Source organism: Heliangelus exortis, chromosome 2 (genome assembly GCF_036169615.1).
Source record: "Heliangelus exortis chromosome 2, bHelExo1.hap1, whole genome shotgun sequence".
NCBI classification, from domain to species: domain Eukaryota; kingdom Metazoa; phylum Chordata; class Aves; order Apodiformes; family Trochilidae; genus Heliangelus; species Heliangelus exortis.
Window position 1 is genome coordinate 58,975,746 of NC_092423.1, and position 21,653 is coordinate 58,997,398.

Here is a 21,653-nt window from a genome sequence, read left to right on the forward strand (position 1 = left end):
CTGCTTACTGTGGCGCAGGCCAGTCCATGCTTTGTCTTGTCTTCTTGGAGAGAGAAGAGAAACCAGCAACTCGTCTGTTGAATTTATCAGCATTTGAATCAGTCCTTATGACAGCAAAGAGTTGTCAAACTTCAGCTGTATCAATGTGTGTTAAAATAGTGGCAGATGGTAAGCAGGCAGAAGTGTATGTTATCACCAGGCCCACTTTTCTGGTATACCAAAGTATCTGTGGTTCAAAGCCTTTTATTGCTCACTAGAAATAAGGGAAACTATTATTTCTGGTTACTGCCAGATTAGAAGTGATGCTACACAAGAGATGCAGTAACGCTTTTTACTTTGGAAAAATCTGTTCTGTGCAATTAAATAGGGTCTTAAAAATATATTAAAAAGTCCTTTTATGGGGTGGTTTTTTCTTTGATATTTGAAGTTGGATTCCTAAATCTGTATCTCAGACTCAGAATTATTGATTAATACTGAGTGCTGTCAGCCTTTAAACTCAAAATACTGTTCTCTTTAAGAAAGGGACATTATGTGAAGAAGTATTTGACAGAAACACCTGAAATTGAGAATGCCGTGAAAATAAATGTATGTATGTGATACAGAAAACTACTGAACATAGGTGGTGTGGAAGTGAGACTACTGTGGAAAGCACATCACTACTTTCCCTTGTGTTTCTCTCCTTTTGTGTGAGAGCATTAAAATCTCACTATAGGTTTTTGGCACAAAATATATTTTAAATTAGGAAGTTTAGAAATTCTTGTTCTTTTCCATGCGGAAGAACAAAAGCAAGGGAAGTACCCAGAGTCCACCCTTTAACAATAAAAGTCTCTTAATTCCTGCTGTTCCTATTGGTTTGTTAATGTGCTTCTGCTCAGCCCAAATGTTTCTGCTTTAAGGTTGTTCTTTATCTCCACTCTTCCAGCTGCTGGTTGGGATTTTTTCAGAACTGTAGGAACCTAGGCAAGATGCAAAATGGCCTGTTAATACATGCAAAGCTACTCTATAAGCAGCAGAATGAAATAAAGCTTCACAGAGGCCTAAACTCTGATTTTTCTTATTTTCAGAATACTATTCCTGCCTAATCTCCTTCAGTACATGTCTCCAAGCCAGAGTCAGTATGTGCTGGAGTTGGTTTTTATAACAACACTTAGGGATAATCCAGTTGTAGCCACAGTCAACAATACACAACAAACTATTTCCACCTGCCTAATAGTGACAAGGGAGGGGAAGCAAGGAGTTTATCTTAGTCCCCCTCTTTTTTTGTAGCAACTTGGCTTTTGAATCCACTGATACTTTCCTTTTATAGGTATCAGAGTGCAGAACAGAGGTGGACAACACAGTTCCATGAGGTTTGGCAGGAAAGCATCATCAGTGGGAAAAATGACCCATACAAAATATTGCTAATCTGAAGATGTTCTCCTTGGAATCATTAAAATGGCTTGGTACAGCAGGGCTCTAGGATGTCATCAGCATCAATGGCAAAGATGACTGCTGTGCATGAGGAGCTATTACAAACTTTAGACTGGGAATGAGGACATCACAACCGTGACACCATTCTCTAGAGAGATATTACAGCTAGGACCTGTCCTCATCAGTCTTTTCTCTGCACCTTCTCTTTTATGAGGCAGGGACTACAGAGTGAGTGAGAGGGGGAGAAGAGCCTCTGTGATGCCCCTCAGTGTGAAGAAACTGCTGTGGCAGCTCCAAAGGCAAATTAAGGCTGCTTCTAACATTAGCCTGAGCTTCCCTTGGACTTGCAGGTGACAGTAAATACAGCATGTCTCAAGGAACAGCCTGCAGCTTCACTTCTGGCAGCAGTGAGCGTATCTTATTGCTCAGGCGTATCTTTGCAGTGACTTCCCACCCCATTCAGTCCAGCTCAGGGGAACCTTCTCCTTTGTCAAGTCAAGAAAAAGATATTTGAGCTGAATTTCCCCATGGTCTCTGGGCCACCCTCCTGCAATGGCTCTTCTCCTGCTTTAGAAATGAAGTGTACATGCAGAGTCTGTATCAGAAATACCCATCAGCCATACGTACGTGAGGAGGTAGCGGAGGTTCCAGGTGCCGCCCGAGGAAGGAAAGCAAGCGCCGCCAGATCAGGCCACTTCCCAGAAACATAATCCCTGTCACCAGCCAAAATATTCTGGGGTCCTAACAAGAGAACACTCTCATCAGTCAATGCAACTCCCTCTTCAGAAAAGGGATTATCCAAAGATAATCTGTTGGTCCCCAGCACCTCCTCTACAGGAAGGAAGTACTAAACTTCACCATCAGCAGCCAAGCTCCTCCCTTGAAAAAGGTCCATTTCACAGCAAAGCATTTAATTTAGGAGTGACAATAGTGCATGCTACTACTGTCCCATGCAGTTCTCCTTCCTTCCCTGGGAAGTCTGGAAATTCAGTCAATTTAATTTAACTGATTTGAAATGGAAGAAGGCTCTTTTGTTTGGTTTGGATTTTTTTTTATTTTAAAGATGGCAGGTAAAATTCTGCATTTGTACCCACAGTCTGTGCCCCCACCAGTCCGGGTGTAACAATGTAACTGACAGTCTGGAAATACCCTGGCTGTTTACCCCTTGTTTCTGGAAGGCAAGGCTGGGCTTTTCAGAACAGCAGCTGATCATGAAAGAAACCGGAATACTGATTTATAGCAAGTTCTTACACAACCATAATTTTGTCTTCTCATTTCTTCTCCGTGGATGTAAAAGAAAAAAGGCTGCCACACTCTGCAGTTAGCCATTTTTGCTTATAAAAAAAGTGACTGTGTGAACACATGACTCCCTGAACTTAATTATGTTCACACACAAACATAAACCTAGAGCTTTGCCTGAATGTAAAATTCACTGTAAGAGCAGGGCCCATGTTTTATTTCACTGATAGAAGCAGCACTCATTCCTTACCTCTTCAAGAGATGACTCTAAATTCATACCAAATGCAACTCCTATGAGTCCAAAGAGAGAGAGAGAGAAAGTCCCCATAGTCAGTTGCAAGTTCAATCTCATCATCACATTACGGTGGCTAGAGAAGGGAGAAACATCTGTAAGGGGAACCCAAAAATTGATTTGCTGCTAAGCTGTCGAATTCCATACAGTGGGCATTAAAAAACAGTGAAACAGAGGAAGTCATGCTGGAATTAGCAACCCAGTGATAAAACACATGAAACAACAGAATAAAGAGGCTATCATTTTGAAACTGATGTATCAGGGTACCTCTAAGCAGAACCTGCTGCCTTAATCATCATCAGACTTTCCAGCATCACTCACTTCTTACAGGTGACTAAATTTCCATAAACATTTTTGTGTTCTCACCACTATCTGGCTGGAATTTGTATGTCCATATTCATGAGCAAAAAAAAAAAATTACTGTTACCTTGCATATTAATTTTGTAAAGAAATAAAATCGGTAAATGCTGCGGACTACAAACTCGAGCCAGTTTTGAAGAATTCCATATTCATGTCTTCCTCAACAGAATTTTTGCAATTTCCTGATAAAACATCCACCAATTGCCTCAAGAGGTAACTCCCCAATAAAGAGGAGAAAGAATATTAAATACTGATCTCAAAGAGAGAGTGGCACGTGCTTGCAAATGCACGCCACTGTTGCTTTCTGTAAGAAAGCTGAATAGTTGTGAAAAGTGTAGCATACAGAGAAAATATCTGCTTCAAAGTTATTAATTTTTGTATCATCCAATAGAGTGATAATGCAACTTGTACTGAATACCCGAGTAGTCTAGCCTAGACACACTCTTACATAATTCAGTTTTGTTGAATTAAGAGCAAATTTTCCTGAGTAGAATTTTGCCCCTAAATCAGCAGACACATCCTTCAGTGAACAGCTCCCCAGAAGGACCTAGGAGAAGCTTGGTTACTCCAGCTAGTGAAAACTGATACCTAACTAAAGAGCGCTCTACATGCTAATTAGGGTGTTTTGTTGCTTAGCTTCATCCAGTTCTCTGATAAGAGAAGTGCAATGCCTCTTCTTGTTTTGTGACTTTTAAGTCCATTCAAAACCTCATGAAGATGAAACTCCCTGATTTTCCTTGTAGGCATATTTAAGAAAGACTACGCAGTATAAACTTCTGCTCAGCTTTTGGCAGTCCAAGAGACAGAGTAGCTCACCTGTCCAGGTTGATAAAGATGATGCTTTCTGAGTCATCAATCAGTACTCTGAGTTCACGAGCTTCATTTGCAAGATCTTCTGCTTCTCTGTAATAGTTCTCCAGCAGCAGCTCCATTTCCTCTGCATGATCAATCCCAGACGTACTCTCCTCACTGCGAGCAACAAGTTACATTTTTCTGGTTAAGCTACATGATATATAGAAGTGTATTACTGGCTGGGTTAATACAAGACACAGGAGTTGTGGGGAACAGACACTAGATCTCAAAATCCAACCTCTTCAGTGAGAAACCCCCATCAATACCAGCATCTTAAAATAAAAGACATATTTTTACATTTATCAGCTGATCCACACTGGGAGCCTATTATTTCATATGCTCAAGGCATGCACAGCACCACAAATCTTACTTTTTCAGATATTAACAAGCTATAAATTTATATAAATTTTAGATTATTTATAAATTTTCTATTCCTAGAAATGCTTACGTTATTACAAAGTGTTGGAATTTTTAAAAGGCGATAATTTTTGGCGCCCTCAAGCGGTGGAAGCTAGTAACGCTGCAGTTAAAAATGCCAAGAATAAAAAACCCACAAGTCAACACACCCACAGTTACGGAGTAAGGGAGATATTTTAGGTGTGTGTTTAAAATGGTTTAGTTGTAAGGTGTTTCAGCTATACACAGTAATTACTGCAAAACATTTTCCGAGCAGGAAGCAGCCTAGGAGTGGGCATCAAATGGAAGATGCTGCTCCCTCCTAAGTGAAGTCTGTCTGAGAAAATTTTAATTCATGGACTGACTACTGACAGTTCCTCCTCTGGAACAGGTATGTGTGTTTCTAGTGGAGTACTGGATTTTTCACTATGTAGATGAAAGCTGGGGCACCTGAGATCCACAAGAGCTAGAAAATATCAGTAAAGCCAGAAAGCTTCTTCATTTTTTTCTTCTGTGGTATGACTTAATTTCTCTAGAAAAACTGAACTTTTCCGAATCTCTTAGCATTACAGACTGACAAGAAAATTAGTGGTATGACTTAAGAATCAACCTATTTAAGATCAGTTGGCACCTTTAACAGAACCCCTAGTTTCTCTCTTACAGAGCAGAAACTTTGAGTTAGCCAGGTTGATTTTAAATTCCTTCACACTTTTGAGATTATTATTGCATGAAGATGAGAGGAGATTTGAATTTGATTATTGCATGTTTTAAAGCCTTAGAGCATTCTCTACTATATAATGGATCCAGCTATTTGATCTTTACATTGGCTCCTGTGTGGATCTACAAAAGAGAAACAACACACATATGGGCAGGAAAATAACTGACATATAATTTGCTTCCATTATTTAGCCTCCATCTGTCTCATGAATCTTTAAACAGTCTGCCAGCCCTTCATGAAAAGATACAGAATCTCTCTTGCCTTTCTGGGCTCAGCTCACCACTCCTGCTGCAACTGATCTCTGATGGCACTTACATGCCTCCAACACCTTCTCAGGCTTCTTGAGTTCATCAAATACCATCCATACCCTGCACCAGTCCTGGGTCCAAAAGAGCTGTCCACACACTGCCACTCTGCCTGCAAACGTGCTGCTGTGCTAGGTGTGTCTGTACAGACTCCCTTGCCACACCCTGTAGCACAGTTTCAGCACCTCTTCAGACAACCTCAGAAAACCTCTTCTACCCATCTGCAACAGCAGAGTCTGAAAAAAGGGATGGCTTCAGGTTCCTCCTGACATGAAGAGTGTGACCTTGGTATCTCTCCTAAATGTTTATACACACCTATCACAAGGCAAGAAAATATTTACCAGCAGCTTGTATTAAGTCCAAAAGAAAGCTGAGAGCAAAACCAGGATAAAGATTGTCTGCTGGTTCAGAAGCAGCCTGAAATTCTGAGCCCTCCTGATACTGCTACTACTCCAGCAGATGAATTAGGCAAATTGTATTTCTGCAACACCCAGTTTCTGCTGCACATTCAGACAAAGCTTTGCAGGGCAAAAAACTAGCTCCTGATTTCAAACAAAAAATACTATATGAACGGTATAAATATCCACATGCAATGTTGCTAGGCAAAAGTATCCATTAACTTTGCAAAGGATCTCAAAAGTAGTTGTTACCAACTGAAACATGTCTTTATGTCCAAGATTTAATACAAATCAGCCCCAAGCACCCTGGGAGCTAATACTATGTTTTCACTTCTTAGATTTTGTTGAAGCAACTGCTAAGGCTGCTGCATGTGTCTTCTTGAGAGTGTGCAATAGGACTACTTCTGCTTGTGCACTTTTCCTGAAATGCTGCTCTTCAGGTGCACAATGTTGCTCCAGAGCCTCTTTCCTTTAGGTTCTGTTGGTGAGCAAAAGTCTAGGAGGAAGTTGTTCAGAAGACTTCTAGCAAAGGCAGAGTGGCATCTGACTTACGCAAGACAAGCTTTAAAATCTGCCATTTTATTTATTTGGTGAAACTGATGAAAATTCCCAGAAAGCATACATTTGTATTGAAAAAATAACATTTGCCTTTCCTTCTCCTTCCATCCTATTCCTGTCCCTTTGTATACTAGATAAGCTGGCCTGCTATGCTGAGAACTATTTTAAGCTGACTAGTGCTAATGGAATCCCTCACCAAAATGGCAAATCTATCAATTTCTCAAGAAGCAAGCATTAGGGCTTTAAAAAATTAGAAAGTTGTCTTCTGCCTGCTTTTTGGAAGGGAACACCCAGTTTAGTGTTCAAGTTGTCCTTAAATTATTTTTTTTAAATTACGTGGTATCAAAATATACATACAATACTTGTGGATCAGTCCATTTAGATATACAGAGCTCTTCTATTAATTCTTCTTCATCTAAGATCTCCAGAATTGTTTCTTTGAAAACTTTAAGATCTGTTTCCAGTTCTGACAAGCTGAAGAAAGAACAAGCAAAAGGTCAAGTAATCTCCACTGGCACCAGTGCACAAAGGTAATCTCTAAACAGCTTTGCCAGCCAGCACCCTCACCAGATGGAGTGGCTATGGAAGGCTTCTTTGCAGGGTTTTAAGATCTCTTTCAAAAAATTCTCTCAAGACCACACACTTAGCAGTGGCAGTTTTCTGTTTAGGGACCAGCAAGCTACAGACACACACTGAAAAGGATTCATTTGTTTTCTGAATATATTTGCTAAGCCAGAAAAAACAAGACTCTGTGAACACGTAGGGAGTGCATTTGAGCACTGCCATACCAGAATACATGAGGGTATCAGTATATTTAGTACTAGTAATCTTATAGCAGTAATGCAACAGCTCATCTTGTTTTACATTCTGGGGAATGTTTTCATGATGTTATTTTGTTCTTTTAGGTAATATTTTATTAGATGCTGTTTAAGAAGCTTGACTATTTCTGGCAACCCGTAATAGATTTCCCTTTTCCTGTTTTTTCCCCCATATCGCGAAGTATTTCATATAACAATTTTTACACTTACAAATAAGGTGCACAATTACAGTAATTCATATTAGATAACCATTTTTCTAACATATTATTGCACATGATTTTCTATAGTCATCTTCTAGTCTCTTCATGTCTTACTCTTATTTACCTCTTGCCATTTTGCAGGAGAATGTGTAGTTTACTCCTATCCACAGACAAAAGCTTGGGGTCCACTAGAGCTTCCAGTGTCTCAAGGATCTGAGGCTGCAAAGTGTTAAGTCTCTCATGCAGTTTGCTGATCTAGATAACAACATGATCCTTCATAAGAATTAAAGCAATCCCTTCAGAGCGTCTTGGGCAACTGACTCCTGTCTCTGACCAGAGTTCACAGTAACAAGCAATTAATACATAATTATCTGACTCCTGCCCAAGAGGTAAAAAAAAAAAAAAAAAAAAAAGAAGTCTCAGTGCTTCTCCGTGACTTCTATTTCAGCTAAAGCATATGTCTAGAAATGGACTCAAACTTGTTTTAAAGTGTCCAAATCACAGTGAAGCCATCACATCCTTACGTGTATTTTTTCCAATAACAAACTTTCCAATTACCACTTTCCTGGGATAGCAATGGAATCAGACACGCACACAAAACCATAAAATTTAAACCAACTAAAGCCAAAATCAAAAACGAACCCCGACAACAAGTGAGGAACATTTATACGAATGCGTATGTATAAATATTAATGAAAGAAGACAATCACACAGCCTTTCCCATGAAGACAAAATTTCAAAAGCAACTTAAATGAAAACAAAATAGCTCACCCGGTATTGCAGGATTGCTTCTATGGCTTGGAATTCAAAGGGCAGGGAATATGTAACTAGTTGACCTTCCCCAGCCAGCTGAGATGCTAGTTCTTTGACAAGCCTGCGTTCCAAATTTAAATTACCATAATCTAGTATCAGAAGAAACTCTGGTGTTATGACAGCCTTCAAGAACTGAAAGAGACAGTAAATGTAGGAATCTGAAAAAAAAAGACCACTCTGAAGACTTCTATCTTCTCGTGACTATGCAGTGCATTTGATAATTTAGGCTTTGATAAAGCCACTCGTCAAATGTCTTTTCAGAAGGAAAACAAAAGAAACTCATGCTAACTGCAAACCATGGTTCAGACACAGCACTGTTGCTGATGATATTCTTGAGAAGAAGCTCCTCATAAGCCTTTACTTCTTCTACATTAGTAATGTTTCTCCTATGCTTAACTAGGAAAAATATCATTAACATGTATTTTTGGTAAACCCGTGCCTCTGTGATTGCTAAGTAGAACTCCAAAGCCACATTAGCTGCTGGACTTCATAGAAAACTGGTATTTCTTACAGTAAAAACACTGTAAGAAAACGCAAATTCAAGGAGAAGACACGATTCCCATTTACACAAAGCTATAGAGAAACCATTACCTCCATTCTTATGATGATTCTGTTGTTTCTAGTTGCAATGCTCATTAGGTGTTGAAATCTTAGATCTCGAGCTTGAAGACCCAATTCCTGGTACAATTCGGTTTTCTTTTTTTCTAAAACATTTTTAGATGAAGGTATTTAGAAAATAAGCATGTATGTGTCACATTTCAGTCTATTACTCAGTCCCACAAAAGAAAAAAGCTGTGCTGACTTTGACGAAGTTTTCCCCTCCCACTGATTCCTCAATGTAATTTATTTTTTACAAAGTTTAGAAAACTGTGTCTTGAGTGGAAAAACAGAAATCTATGAATAAGTGAAAAGATTGGCCACAACAATTCATTTTATGTCAGAAACCAAGTGCCTGGTTTGAGAAAGCATGTATAATCCTACAGGACAGGAAAAATAAAACAGGAAAAGTAGCATGCTACTCAAAAAGGGAAAAGACAAAGTAAAAACTACCTTCCTGTAAAAGATGGTTTATGTTATTTTCAAAGTATTGCTTAAAAGTATTGGATAAGTTAAAACAAAAGTCTCCAAACAAATAAAACTAAAATGAAAACTCACCAAAATAAGTAGTGTTTCCCTTGGTGTCAAGCTTCATCTAAAAGAGTGGGGAAAAAAACGAAACACTTTTTTTCACAGAATTAATATAAAACATGAAAATAAGCCTAACACTGTTTGCATTTGCCTAAAAGTCCAGGGGAAAACACATTAAGAAAAATCAGCTTTTTATGCCCTCCCTTCGCAATTCAACCCAATTGGGAAAAATACTGCACCAAATTGCTATACATTTCACCACCTATGCAGACACACCAAACAAAACCAGGCTCATCTGCATGATGATGTTCCTAAGTAAACTTCAGGAAAGAGGTAATTTAAAGAGGGTAAGATTTGTTTTGGCACAAAAGTGCATCTTACATCTTTTATTACAAATGTTGCTATTTTCTCTGGAGCAGTCTGAAAAACTTACAAAGAATATCCAAAAAGTAAGGACCACCACTAAATGGGTAGTTAGGCCTTCAGTCTATGAAAAGTAAGCTAGTAACCTGCATCCAACTCCTTGTCTTAGCACTTGTCACTGAAATTATTCATTTACCACTTGTATCTCCTAGTAAAATTATTGGGGAAACTGCAAGGTCTGGTTTAACCACAACGTTTGCTTGTTTATAAACCACGTAGCTTACTTCTATCTTACTGGCTTTAAAAATAACTTTCCATGAATGAAGCATACCCGAGCACACATTCCAGCAGCACTGCAATGGGTGTTTCATGGGCACAAGTTTCTAGCTGCATGGACCTCACTGCAAATGTTCTCGGTAAGAAGGCCCTGCCTTCCCCCAGATGCACTGCTGTCACTCATGCAGCCTGAAAACAGCTTTCAGGCTCATTACAAAACCGGAATACAGAAGCTATTTTCCCAAGTCCCATGCTTGCTTACAATTACAGCTACAAGAATTATGAAGCTGCTGTGAGCTTAACAAGAAACCTTCCACCTGCAGCACTTGAAGAGCTGATGTGCCTCCAGAATTAAAAAGAGCTGTCAGCAGATGCTTTAACTTAGAGAAACAACTTGATGAATACTCTATACCATGCCCGTCCTCAAGCCAGAACACCTTAAACCAAGAATTTAGCACTAGGGATGTTCTTTGGGAGACCGATCAGTCTGCTCTTAGGATGCTTTAAGGAAAACAAAACCCGAGCATGACAGACCACCGCCGGTGGAAACCCTTGCGTGTACTTACCACTGCAAAAACAGGAGAGACGCTGGCTAAGGTGGCTTGGGAGGCCTCTGTTGTAGCACGCCGATAGAATATACCTGAAGACGGATAAGACACTTCCAGCACACCGCACTTGGTACCTTTATATCTGCCTTTACCCGCCTACATACCGCCCCGGCATTTGCCTCCCCATTCCCCGGCGGGGCTGCCACACACACACAAACCCCCCTCTCCGCCCGCAGTGCCCACATGGCGGGGCCTGCCGGGACGCACGGGGGAGGGGGGAACCCCCGCAGCTCTGCGGGACCAGGGCCCGGACGGCCACGGCCGCACAGGCCAGACGGGGCCGGTCCGGCCCAGCGTGACTCCTGCGACCCAGCCCGGCTCAGCCCCGCCGCTTACCCGCCCAGAGCAGCCCCCGTGGGCACGGCGACACGGCCACCCCCGCGGGCCGGCCCTGGCCGGGAGGCAGGCCCAGGTCGACCCGCGGGCCGGACCCGCCGCCCGCCGTGCCCCCCCAGCCGCGGGGCGCGCAGCAGCAGCGGCCCAGGGCGCGGGGCAGCAGCGCGGCGCGCAGCATAGGCGCACAGGCCCTACGCAGCTCCCGCAAGGCCCGGACCGGACTCTCACTCAGCGCGACTCTCACTCAGCGCGCAGCCGCGGCGAAGGAGGAAGCTGGGCGGCTGATGGGTTACCCTTGCGCAGCCGGGGAGGAGCGGAGCTGGCGGCTGCAACGCGCTGGGGGCCGGGCCGGGCAGGGCCATGCCAGGCGGTTGCGGGTCAGGGCCGCCGCTGCCAGGCGGGTTGGAGGTTTGCCCCTGGGCTCGCTGGCGGTGGCCGCTGTGTGCGGGCGGAGCCGCTAAGGGAGCGGCGGGAGCAGCCACGGTGCCGCCGGCAGCGCGGGGTGTCCGGGTATGCAGCCGCGGGGGTGTCCCGGCCAGGGCCTGTAGCCCCGGCCCCGCTTCGGCTGCCAGGGACCTTCCGTAAACCCCTACCCCTCCTGCGGGTGGGATGTGCTTTGCCGTCTGCCTTAAGGAGCTGTCTGGTTGCGGTGCAGAGGTTTATTTAGTAACACAGCAGCTTTCACTGTTACGGGTTGGTTTAAAACTGTATCAAAACGCGCAAAAGGATAACGCCGAGGGTAGGAGCATCCTTGGGTTGGTTCCGCTGAAGCGTGTGAATCGGCATGAAGGCAAAGCCGGTGTTCAAAGCCCTGCAGCAGGAAACATTCTCAAAACGCGCTTGCGGCGCGCATTGCTGCTTAGTGGGGAAATACATGAGGAGGTGATCGTGTTGCTAATGGAATGATCCGTACGGCTGCCCCGAGAGGAGGGCACAAGTCCCAACACTATGCTGAAAATGTGTCTGCGTTCTGAATACAAGGGAGTCAGGGCCAAATTCTGCTCTAGGCTGGACTTCCAAGGTACAGAGAAGTCACCCGAGGACAGAGTATCCCCTCATTTACTACACCACACAGTCTGTGCATTTGTGTGTGTTTGGATATACATACATAAAAACGCACAGATCAGCATTTGTTCCGAGTGTGTTCCCAAGTCCAGGTTGGAAAGGACAGTTTACACACACTCTGCACAAAGATAAATTACTTAACAAGGAAGTAATATAATAAATAAGTTCTTTAGTAGGTACCATACAGCATGTGGCTGAAGCCATCAGAGGTTTTCAGTTTTGGTGTAAGCATACCTGAATGCAAATGCTGACCCCCTCTGTAGTTGATAAATAGATGAAATCTACTGAAATTGAATATTTTAACTTTAGTTTTGGTTAATCACAGCAGGTGGCAGTATGCACAAGACTAAATTAATACTCTTGGATGTCAGGAATACTTAAACAAAATCTGGAAATCCTAGACAGCACTGAAAATGCCACGGGATTGCAGGAAACAAACCATTGCTGGCAACTCATGGCAGCTTATGTTGATGCTGTATGTTTGGAACGCAAAGGCTAGAGAAGAATCTGAAGAATATATGCCAGAAATTTAGTCTTAATGAATCTGCAGTAAGTCTCACATAGCTGACATCGCACACTGTCAGTAAAAAAGGGAAAAGACACTAGGCTGATCTGTTTTCCTTTGTCCATCTGTTATTCTGGCTGCATACACAACTGAAGTGTTGGAAATAGGGTGACATAACTTCACACTGAATATTTATTGGTACGAATTTTGATGTGCACAATATAATAGGCCAATATACCACTGAGTATTGGTGTTGTATCTCATCATCGCTGCAGTATCAGCCATCATCATAATTGTCTGGAAGGGGCAGTGTGTGAGAGTCTGATCTCACTGGTTTGAAATTGTCTCAAAAGAACAATTTTAAAGCTAATAGCCCTGGCTAGGCCAGTGAAGGACCTGGCCTGGCCAGAGCTGAGCAGGGGGTGAGACCTTGGGAAGAGATAAGAACTAAGAACTAAGGGCTGGGTGGAGACCACTCCCCTTTTCTGAGGGCCTGCAATGCTGGGACGTCCCTCCAGGCACCATTACCCTGGCCAGGGTGGAGGAAGCCACCTTGATTGTACTGATGCCGATGGACCCGGCTGAGGGGGCTGGAACGGAGCAGGGAGTGGTGCCTGGAAAGAGGTAAGTCCTGTGTGCTGGGAGCCCCCCCCTCCAGGCAAACCTGTTTGCAATGGCTCTGATGCCAATGAAGCAGAACAGGGGTGGCACCTAGAGGGAGATAAGAACTGATGAGTGGGTGGGGGTCTGCACCCTTCTGCAGCAGCTCAGCCCCTCCAGGCAGCCTGTCTGCAATGGCTCTGATGGCAATGCCCCTGACTTCTGTGGCAGCTGAGTGACAGCTGCCCCTTGGGAGCAAAAGGGACTCAGGGGTATATATGTCTGTCCAGGCTGTGGCTGCTTTGTCATCCCTTGACCTACCTCCGTTTTGCAGCGGACCCTGTCCAGGATCAGGGACATCTTGAAGGAACTCACTGGACAGCTGGACCCTGGGTGGTGACTCTCCCTTTCCCCTCTTTCTTACCCTTTTTCTCCACTTTTTTCTCCCTCATATCTTCTTTTCCTCTCTCCTTCTTTTGCCTGGCTCTTTCATTTTGCTTGTGTCAATTGTCAAACAAAATCTGCTTGCACCCAACCCTTCTACAGTTGGACTTTGTTTAGCGGATCCAAAGCAAAAATAAAAATAAATTTTTATGTTACATCAGATCACAACAGGCAGACAATAACCAAATACCACCTCTGTCTTTGGAGGTGAATGTAATGCATTGGTGTGAACTGGCAGCCAGGGATAAGTGACGAAGCACAGACAATATCTAATTTATACTGCTACTCTCAGAAGATAATTGGGGATTTGGAACTGCCATTTAGTTACTGCAGGTCTAAATACCAATGAGCTGCTTGTTGCTTCTGCTGTACACATGTCAGGTATCCTGTATGTCCTGCAGTGTCAACCTTTGGGTGCAGTTTACTGTATTTAATACAAAAAATAAATAAATAGTGGGTCAGGCTCACATGCTATTTGTTGAAGAAGCTCATTGGCACAAATGAGCATGACAGCTGCTCTCCATTCAGCCAAAATGAGAGGACAGCTCCTGCACAGGTTTGCTTACCCATGAAATTGCCATTCAAATCAGAAGCCATTTGTGAGGTTGAATTATGTAAGCAAATAGTTCTGGTGCCAGCTGAATGTCAGTGCAGACATGAAGGATTGGCCTGATTGTAGCTGGGGTGTGTGAAAGAGAAGGAGCAGAAACACCAAAGAAACAAAGACACCAAAGAAAAACATACAGATAGAGGATAAAACCATAAATTTCAGCAGAGGATTGTTAGAAATCTCTGCTGAAAAAAAGCTCAGAAATTTTTTGGTACAATTATGGTAGAAAGGCATATAGATGTCTGTCTACAGAGGAATCATCTCTCAGTGTATGATTTGTACATTTAAGCAATCCTGATATATACTAAGATATGACTGAACATACTACCTGTTTCTTCTCCTAAAAGGAAAGCTCACAGGTGTCCCATTTTATTTACATTGAGGGAAAACAAATCAAATCAAATCAAAACAAAAACCCACGAAGCAAACACAATCAAAAAAACAGATAAAAAAATATTTGCTTCCAGGCAGTAGATGATTGTCTTGTGAATGATGAATAAAGCTGAATAAGAACAGAGACCAAAAAAAAGGAAAGACCCCATGGAAAATTTAAAATATATAATTTTTAGAATAATTTCTGTTACATGAATGAATCAGAATACTGAAGTGGTAGTCTCAGGCTGGTAGTCTCAGGTGCCTTGGTCAAAGGTAGCTACAGTAACAGACTAGAAAATCTTTGCCTAGAAAGAGTGACTTCACTTTCATTACTTTGTGTCATGAAATGTATTTTTCAACATTTTCTCTACTTGAGCCAACCACCTGCAGTTTTTTTCTCCACAGATCACCATTTCATCATGGTCCTCTAGGGGTTTATCAAAATCTTTGCCCTATGTACCCTTTACCATCTTAGATGTCTCAAGAATACTGCTAGAAAAGGCCCATGTCATTGAAAGCTATAGCTTAAACTGTGATTGTCCAATTTTTAAATTTTTTTCCCCAAAAATAATTGAATTAGGTATTCTAAGGAGCTTTTCATCTGGCAGCTGTGTAAATAAGCTAAATTGCTGTGACATGTTTTTTAAAATTTACAACTGCATCAGTATTTTGTTTCTTCCAGTTCATGTGTGTGAGTTGAACCATCCCATAATTTATGTACTTTGAGCTGTCAATGCAGACAATCTGATCACTACAACTCGAAAGAAAGTAGCTGATACTGCTTAGTCTGATTTTCAGATAAACCACACAAAGGGGTAGTTATTAAATGTTATTCTCAGCACTCTATGCAATAGAACAAGATGAATTTTGTTCTCTGTGTTAGTTTATGCTTACCCTTTTTGTACATTCTGTCAGACTTTTGAGCACTAGGACATGTTCCTGTCTTCATGAACTCATGTTTTAGTGTCACTGAGCTTGTTGTCCAGGGCCTGTAACAAAATGAAAAACCATTCCTGATCCTGGGATGGCAGAAACCTCACAGCATTTTGTCCTGGTTAGTGCTATGGTGCTGTGCCACGACTCTTTTCTCATCACATGCCCCAGTGTCTCCTTTTTGCGTGACTTCAGGTCCATCACATGATCCTGACACACAACTTGGTTGATGTGGTCTCATGGATGTTACTCCATCATAAAGAGATTATATGTCTCTTTGCATTTATTTTGTGTCAGTGAGTTCAGCAGCTTGGCTTGTTGCTGTTGAGAATGTGCTAGGAGATAACTTAAAAACTGAAACAACACCGTGCATGAGAGGTCAGGCCATGGAGAGGCTGGAAGGAGAAGATGCTCATGGATAGCCCTGCTACCATGGGATGAAGTGTCTGAGCTTATCTCAGCTTTCAGGCAGTTGTCTTGCTTAGGTAAGATGGAAAACATACTCACTTTATACTGTATTTTTTGTTTTGCTTTTTTTCTATGGCTGAAGAAAAGAAAGTCTTTTATTCTATAAAGGCTGGTGTGAAATACTGGGTTCCATGGCTCACAGTGGGCTGGACAGTCATGGTTGCTTCTCAGGGCCTGAGTTTCAAGGTGTTGCCTTAAGAGTAAGAAAACAGTGAGATTTCACTCTAGCACAAGTAGAGGCAGAGAGGGAATGCAAGAAATGCAAGGAGCTGAATTTTAAATATGAAGTCTCGAGAGGCATGTTATACAACAGCTATTAGGTATGTAAAGGTTTAACTACAGACGAAATTGCAGTCCTTCAAAGGATTCATAAATTGCTCCCAGTTTCAGACAAAAATTTTGTCCATCAGTTCTAGGCTGCTTTAAAGGCAGCAATGCTCTGGTACCATTTAAGGGATATTTTAATGCAGTCCACAAAAGTGATTCTAACTACTGTGGCCATAGGAGACCAACAGTGTTTTGGAGTACCACTAATGTCAAAATGGGGGCCCAAATAAAATATTCAGTGGTTCATTCTCTTGCCAGAGAGATTCTCAATGCCATGTTGTGTCATTGCACAGTAGATCTAAGATTACCACAAGTGGTAATATCTGGCAAAAAATAGCAGATAGTTGACGTATCACTGCTTGGCTGCAGAACAGTGTGAAGGTCACCACTATTTTTGGTTTTTCACAGGGAAGTGTATTTTAATAAAAAACTTATTTCAGGTTGCAGTAGATCAATTTTAAACAGTATTAATTTAAGGATGGTAATAAGCTTGGTTCTCCCCCTTATTAGTCAGAAGAAAAGCAGCAAGTAGAGAAATTTAACTGTTAACCAGTAACAGTAGCATATTTGACTTCCTTCACCCTCAGATTGCTTTTTGTAATGGTTAACTGCCCTGTTGTAACTCACAGCAGGGGGCTAATTTTCCCATCAAAGGAAGTAAGATAAAAGGAAAGAAAAATTCCTTCCATCATACGTGTAGAAATCCATCTGGAAGAACAAGCATTACTGTACACTGAACAGTTCCAGGTAGGAAGGTCTAGTTTAGCTGATACTGTCAGTTTTAGTCTGGCAACAATCAGTGGGGAAAAGGGGATGTTAAAGGAATTCAGTTTGAATTTAAGGTATTTTCTGTGTCTTTTATCTCAGGTTTTACAGCTTCTTATATCCAAGGTATGGCAAAAAATCCAGTCAAATCAAAGTCTCTGTATTTCATTATGAATCTTCATGGAAAGAGCATAGCTATGCAAAAAACCATAGCCAAAAGTCATGTCCCCAGCACATTTAAAAATGTTTTCAAGCAAATTGAATCTGTAGTCAGAATTTGTTTGGGCACATCCAAGACACGTGTGCTTATTACATAAACTGATGAGATGATGCATGCCTCATAGATTTTTAAAGATTTTTAATAATCTGAGATTTTAAAAAAAATCTATTCTGATAATGCAATATCCAAAGTTACTTCCCAAACATTAGGCAGTCTAGAGATGTTTGGTTGAGAATTAGCAAGGAAAATTTAGCTTCAAGGGATCATTTGTGGATTAAGTGCTCTAAATAATTTAAGATGAAAGTGATATCAGAATGATCTCATGATCTGATATATTTATATCAGCTGTAAAATCTAAGGGAGTCTATTGATAATGGTAGAGTAGATATCTGGTCCTTAATATGCATATTAATATATAGTTTTATATATGCTATGTTGTATCTACTATGTAGAATTATAGAAATTGTTCGAATTAAGAAAGAGTGCAATATCAACCCAATTTGACTTTACATTATATTCTTTGAACCGCAAATGAGTTGTTTTACATTTTTTGTCTATTTTTTTCTGGTTTATTCTGTTGATGAATTTATGCTAAAAGAAATTGTGCCCAATGATATTCTTCTGATTTATCAGGCTACAGTTCATGGTGTCTTTTAAATTTGAGCTAGGCTTAGTAGGACATGTCCCCCCTGAGCCTGATTCACTGAAATTATCCAAACAGAATTGCAGGTTTGGGCCAGCTTATCAGAATTTGTATTAGGTCTTGTGATAGGTCATGGATTCTTAAGAGGATAAATTATAAAGATTCATTCAACCAAAGAATGATAGGGGTACTGAAAAGTTTTGTAATATTTCAGGAAATGCAAATAACTAAATAAACGTACGGAAATACCGGAGGAGTGCAGCTTAGTTTTGTGTTACTAGTAAATTTTACCTATTCAGATGGTAGGATGGGGCAAAGCACCCAGTGTCCATAACATTTGCATTCCACCTCAAAAAACATTCAGAGAGCATCCTGTTAGTATGCACATTTTAAAAACCCAAACCTATTGCTCATATATTATTTGCAATTAGCAGTAGCCCCAGAGCCAAATTTCAGTTCTACTGATGATTTTTTTTTTTTCCTTACGAGGTTATGCCCAGCTTTATTTCTAAATTACAGCAAATGTAAACAGCAAATGGCAACAGGCAGCCTGGCTGGAGCAATGATCCAGTTTTCAGGTAGGATTTTTAGTAACTGATAAGAAGGAAAGTAATAATGGACTAAAAATTATATGTGTGTTTTTTCAGTGATTCATTTGATTATTTCTCAGACCATCCTGCACACGGAAATGGTAATAGCTAAATGTTAATAATAAAATGGTTTGGGTTGGAAAGGACCTTAAAGATCATGATACTTCCAACTCCCCTGCTGTGTGCAGGGACACCTCCCACTAGACCAGTTTGCTTAAAGCCCCATCCTACATGGCCTTGAACACCTCCAGGGAGGGGACATTCACTGGACAACACCTTCCAGCGTCTTACCACCCTCACTGTAATATTTTTTTCCTAATACCTAATCTGAATCAACCCTCTTAGAATTTAAAAACATTCCCCCTGGTCTTATTACTACATGTCCTTGTAAAAATTCTCTCTCCAGGCCTCCTTGAATAATGAACCAAAAGCAAAATCAGGCATCAAAAAAGCCCCTAGATCTCCAGTGAAGAATGCATATTGTAATCACAGAAGGAATACACAGAAGAAGCTTGGGCAGAGGGCCAGAAGCAGTCACTCAGGTTGTAGACACCTGCTTTTTGGTGAGTGCTGTGGCTTGCCCTTGCCTACACCCCGGGCTAGGTGTATAGCATTTTCATGGCATTGATTTCGAACGTCTAATAAAAGTATGTTTTATCCTTGACAGAAGAAACCCTGACCCCTTTATTAAGAAACCCCCAGAAGTTGTCTTGATGTAAATGAAATACATCTTTTCCAGGCAGCCTGATCATCCATTTCGCCCTGTCCGGGTCGAACCTGACTGGTGCCTGACCGCAGCCCACCACCCCCTTCACGGCGGGCCCGGAGCCCCTTCGGGAACAGACTACCGGCTGCTTAACCCTCTACCCACGGCCACTCGCGTCACTGCAGCCCCTCCCCAGAGGCCCGGGGGACAGCGCCTTACCCGCCTCCCGCCATGTCACGGCAGCCTCGCCCGGCCCGACCCGGCCCCACCCTCTCCCCGCCCTTCTGCCCCTCGGAGGCCGAGCAACGTTTCTCAACCCGCCGGGCGCCTCGGCCCTTGGCTGGTGTCGGGGAGAGGCGGCAGCGGGCAGCGCCTGGGCCGCCGCTTAGGAAGCGGCAGAGGGGGGACTCCCTTGCGTGGCTCAGGTGTGGAGCCCTTGGTCTCCTTCCCTCTGCCCTCGGTGCTCCCCTGCCTCCCTCTCCCCGCCTCTGGGCTCGGCGTCTCCTCGCCCTCCTTGCCTAGGCCTGGTGAATAATTCAGCCCCGGTGAATAATTCCCCTGGTGAATAATTCATCCGTGTTTTCTGCTGCCCGGCCCTCGGTATGGCCGCTGGCTCTGGGTCTGTCAGCGGAGCGGACAAGCACACGCGGGATCAAGTGTCCCGAGGAAACAAGGGTGGGAGCAGCGATCCCGGGGGATAAAGAGGCTGGGAGGCCATGGGTCCCCTGCAGTCCGTTCTCCTGCTGTGTCGGATCTATTTCCACGCACTGTTTCGTGGGGTTTTTTTTCGGCCGGGTTAGTACAATTCTCTCTAACCTCTCCAGAAGCCCGGCAGCAGCGAGACCGGGTTGCCTAGGAGGAGTTGCTCCCGAAAGGCAAAGCAGGGCTGTGCCTCAAGCCCCAGGGAGGCTGTGATCCCTCCCCGCCTGTCCCCCTGGAGGTGGGTGGGCCCTGGTGACCCGGTCCCGGCGTGGGAGTTGTCAGGGCGGGGGTGAGAAGGGTGCTGAGGCGGGGACCTTCTCCTGGGTGCACAGGTGGAGGCAGCAGCCGGGGCAGCTTGGGGTGTGCAGGACGTCCAGAGCCTCCCAGCATGACCAGTCCTGGCACCAAGGCGTCGTGGCTCTCGCAGCCGATGGTGAAGAGCGTGCTGGTGTATCGCAACGGGGACCCTTTCTTTCCCGGGCGCCGCATTATCATAAATGAGAAGAAAGTGTCCAACTTCGAGGTCTTCCTGAAAGAAGTGACGGGTGGGGTGAAGGCACCTTTTGGAGCTGTGCGTAACATCTACACACCCCGGAGCGGGCATCGTGTCCGGCAGCTGGAGGAGCTTCAGAGTGGAGAGCAGTATGTGGCTGGTGGCAAGGAAGGCTTCAAGAAGCTCAAGTGAGTGGCTAAAAATCAGTATTAGATTTATACTGAACTTGAGTATCAGCGTTTGGGGTTTGCCACTGTGGCAATACTTCAGAGGAGCCCTCACCCGCTTTATTGGGCATCACGCAAGGAGGGCTTAAAGGCTGTGCCTCAAGGCAAAAAGAAGGGTGCTTGCAACAGGTAAAACTGCAAAAGAGGCAAGCCACAGAAAGGCTACTGTTCTCAGTAGAAGAAACAGCCCTATAAACCAAAAGGCATAGGGCAATGCCATGTTGTGGTTTGTGTGCTTCACTGAGGGGGGGAGCGTCAGAATCCGTGCTGTGTTAACAGGGAAAATGCTGTAGAAAGGTAGGGTGTTGATAGCCGTGCCGTGGAGATGATGAGCCTGGGAGTTTAATACCCAACACTTCCTTTCCTGCTTATGTTTGAAAGGTCTAAAATATTTTACCTGGCTATCTCCATAACTTGTGTTCATTTTAGGTAGGTATATAGCCTTTTTATGATCATAATAGCTGAGTTCCTGCTCTTATTTAGAAGATTACTCTTTGCTTTTTTTTTTTTTTTTTTTTTTTTTTTCCTTCTCTGTCTGGAAACCAAGAATTAAGCTGACAGTTACTCTGTTTTCTTGCGAGTGACTTAGTGAGTATGATGGAGGAGATCTGGGCTTTTAGGTGTGTTTTCTGAGTGGCTCTACCTGTGACCAGTAACAGTCCTTAATTCTGTAAGAAGATCTTTCAGTTTCAGTTGCTTTATTACGTATATTTTGCTCAGTCTTTGAGGTCATTTTTTCTACAGTTGGATTAAAATAAATATCAGAATTAACAATCCCATTCTGTAGATGGCTGGGAATTTATATGCTAGACTATCAGTTTTAGAGGACCTTGCTCATCTTGGTTTTGGAGAGTTGAGAACACTAAATTTTTCAGAAGAGCTCATTATGTTCCATGACAAAACTCTCTGT

At 42.8% G+C, this 21,653-nt stretch overlaps 2 protein-coding genes and 1 long non-coding RNA gene across 4 annotated transcripts in view; 2 read left to right on the plus strand and 1 right to left on the minus strand.

Moving 5' to 3' along the window:
* Positions 1 to 227: 227 nt before the first annotated feature.
* Positions 228 to 11,334, minus strand: MRS2 (magnesium transporter MRS2). Its single transcript, XM_071736306.1, has 11 exons — positions 11,071 to 11,334; positions 10,693 to 10,766; positions 9,515 to 9,551; positions 8,951 to 9,063; positions 8,318 to 8,491; positions 7,671 to 7,801; positions 6,886 to 7,002; positions 4,118 to 4,270; positions 2,900 to 3,017; positions 2,038 to 2,151; positions 228 to 956 (listed from the first exon to the last, which is right to left on the minus strand). Exons 1-11 carry the CDS (start codon positions 11,246 to 11,248, stop codon positions 846 to 848), a joined length of 1,320 nt encoding a protein of 439 aa, XP_071592407.1. The 5' UTR covers positions 11,249 to 11,334; the 3' UTR covers positions 228 to 845.
* A 5,494-nt stretch (positions 11,335 to 16,828) lies between these two features.
* LOC139792645 (uncharacterized) lies at positions 16,829 to 19,292 on the plus strand. Its single transcript, XR_011724328.1, has 3 exons — positions 16,829 to 17,144; positions 18,515 to 18,603; positions 19,022 to 19,292. It is a non-coding gene; the product is annotated as an uncharacterized lncRNA (long non-coding RNA).
* A 311-nt stretch (positions 19,293 to 19,603) lies between these two features.
* Positions 19,604 to 21,653, plus strand: part of DCDC2 (doublecortin domain containing 2) — a 60,995-nt gene continuing 58,945 nt past the window's right edge. The window contains exons 1-2 of one of the 2 annotated variants that reach the window (XM_071736307.1): positions 19,604 to 19,760; positions 20,369 to 20,704. In XM_071736307.1, coding sequence (XP_071592408.1) covers positions 20,412 to 20,704 — 293 coding nt within the window. In that variant the 5' untranslated portion in view covers positions 19,604 to 19,760; positions 20,369 to 20,411. Of the gene's footprint in view, positions 19,761 to 20,299; positions 20,705 to 21,653 lie in introns of those variants that run through there. The other variant, XM_071736309.1, reaches the window with a different exon arrangement.

Coding starts and splice junctions, on each gene's coding strand:
- MRS2 (XM_071736306.1), bottom strand. CDS start 11,248: ATGCTGCGCGCCGCGCTGCTGCCCCGCGCCCTGGGCCGCTGCTGCTGC. Junction 8,492..8,950: donor GAATCATCATAAGAATGGAG/GTAATGGTTTCT, acceptor TGTCTCTTTCAG/TTCTTGAAGGCTGTCATAAC. Junction 957..2,037: donor AACCTCCGCTACCTCCTCAC/GTACGTATGGCT, acceptor CATCTTGCCTAG/GTTCCTACAGTTCTGAAAAA.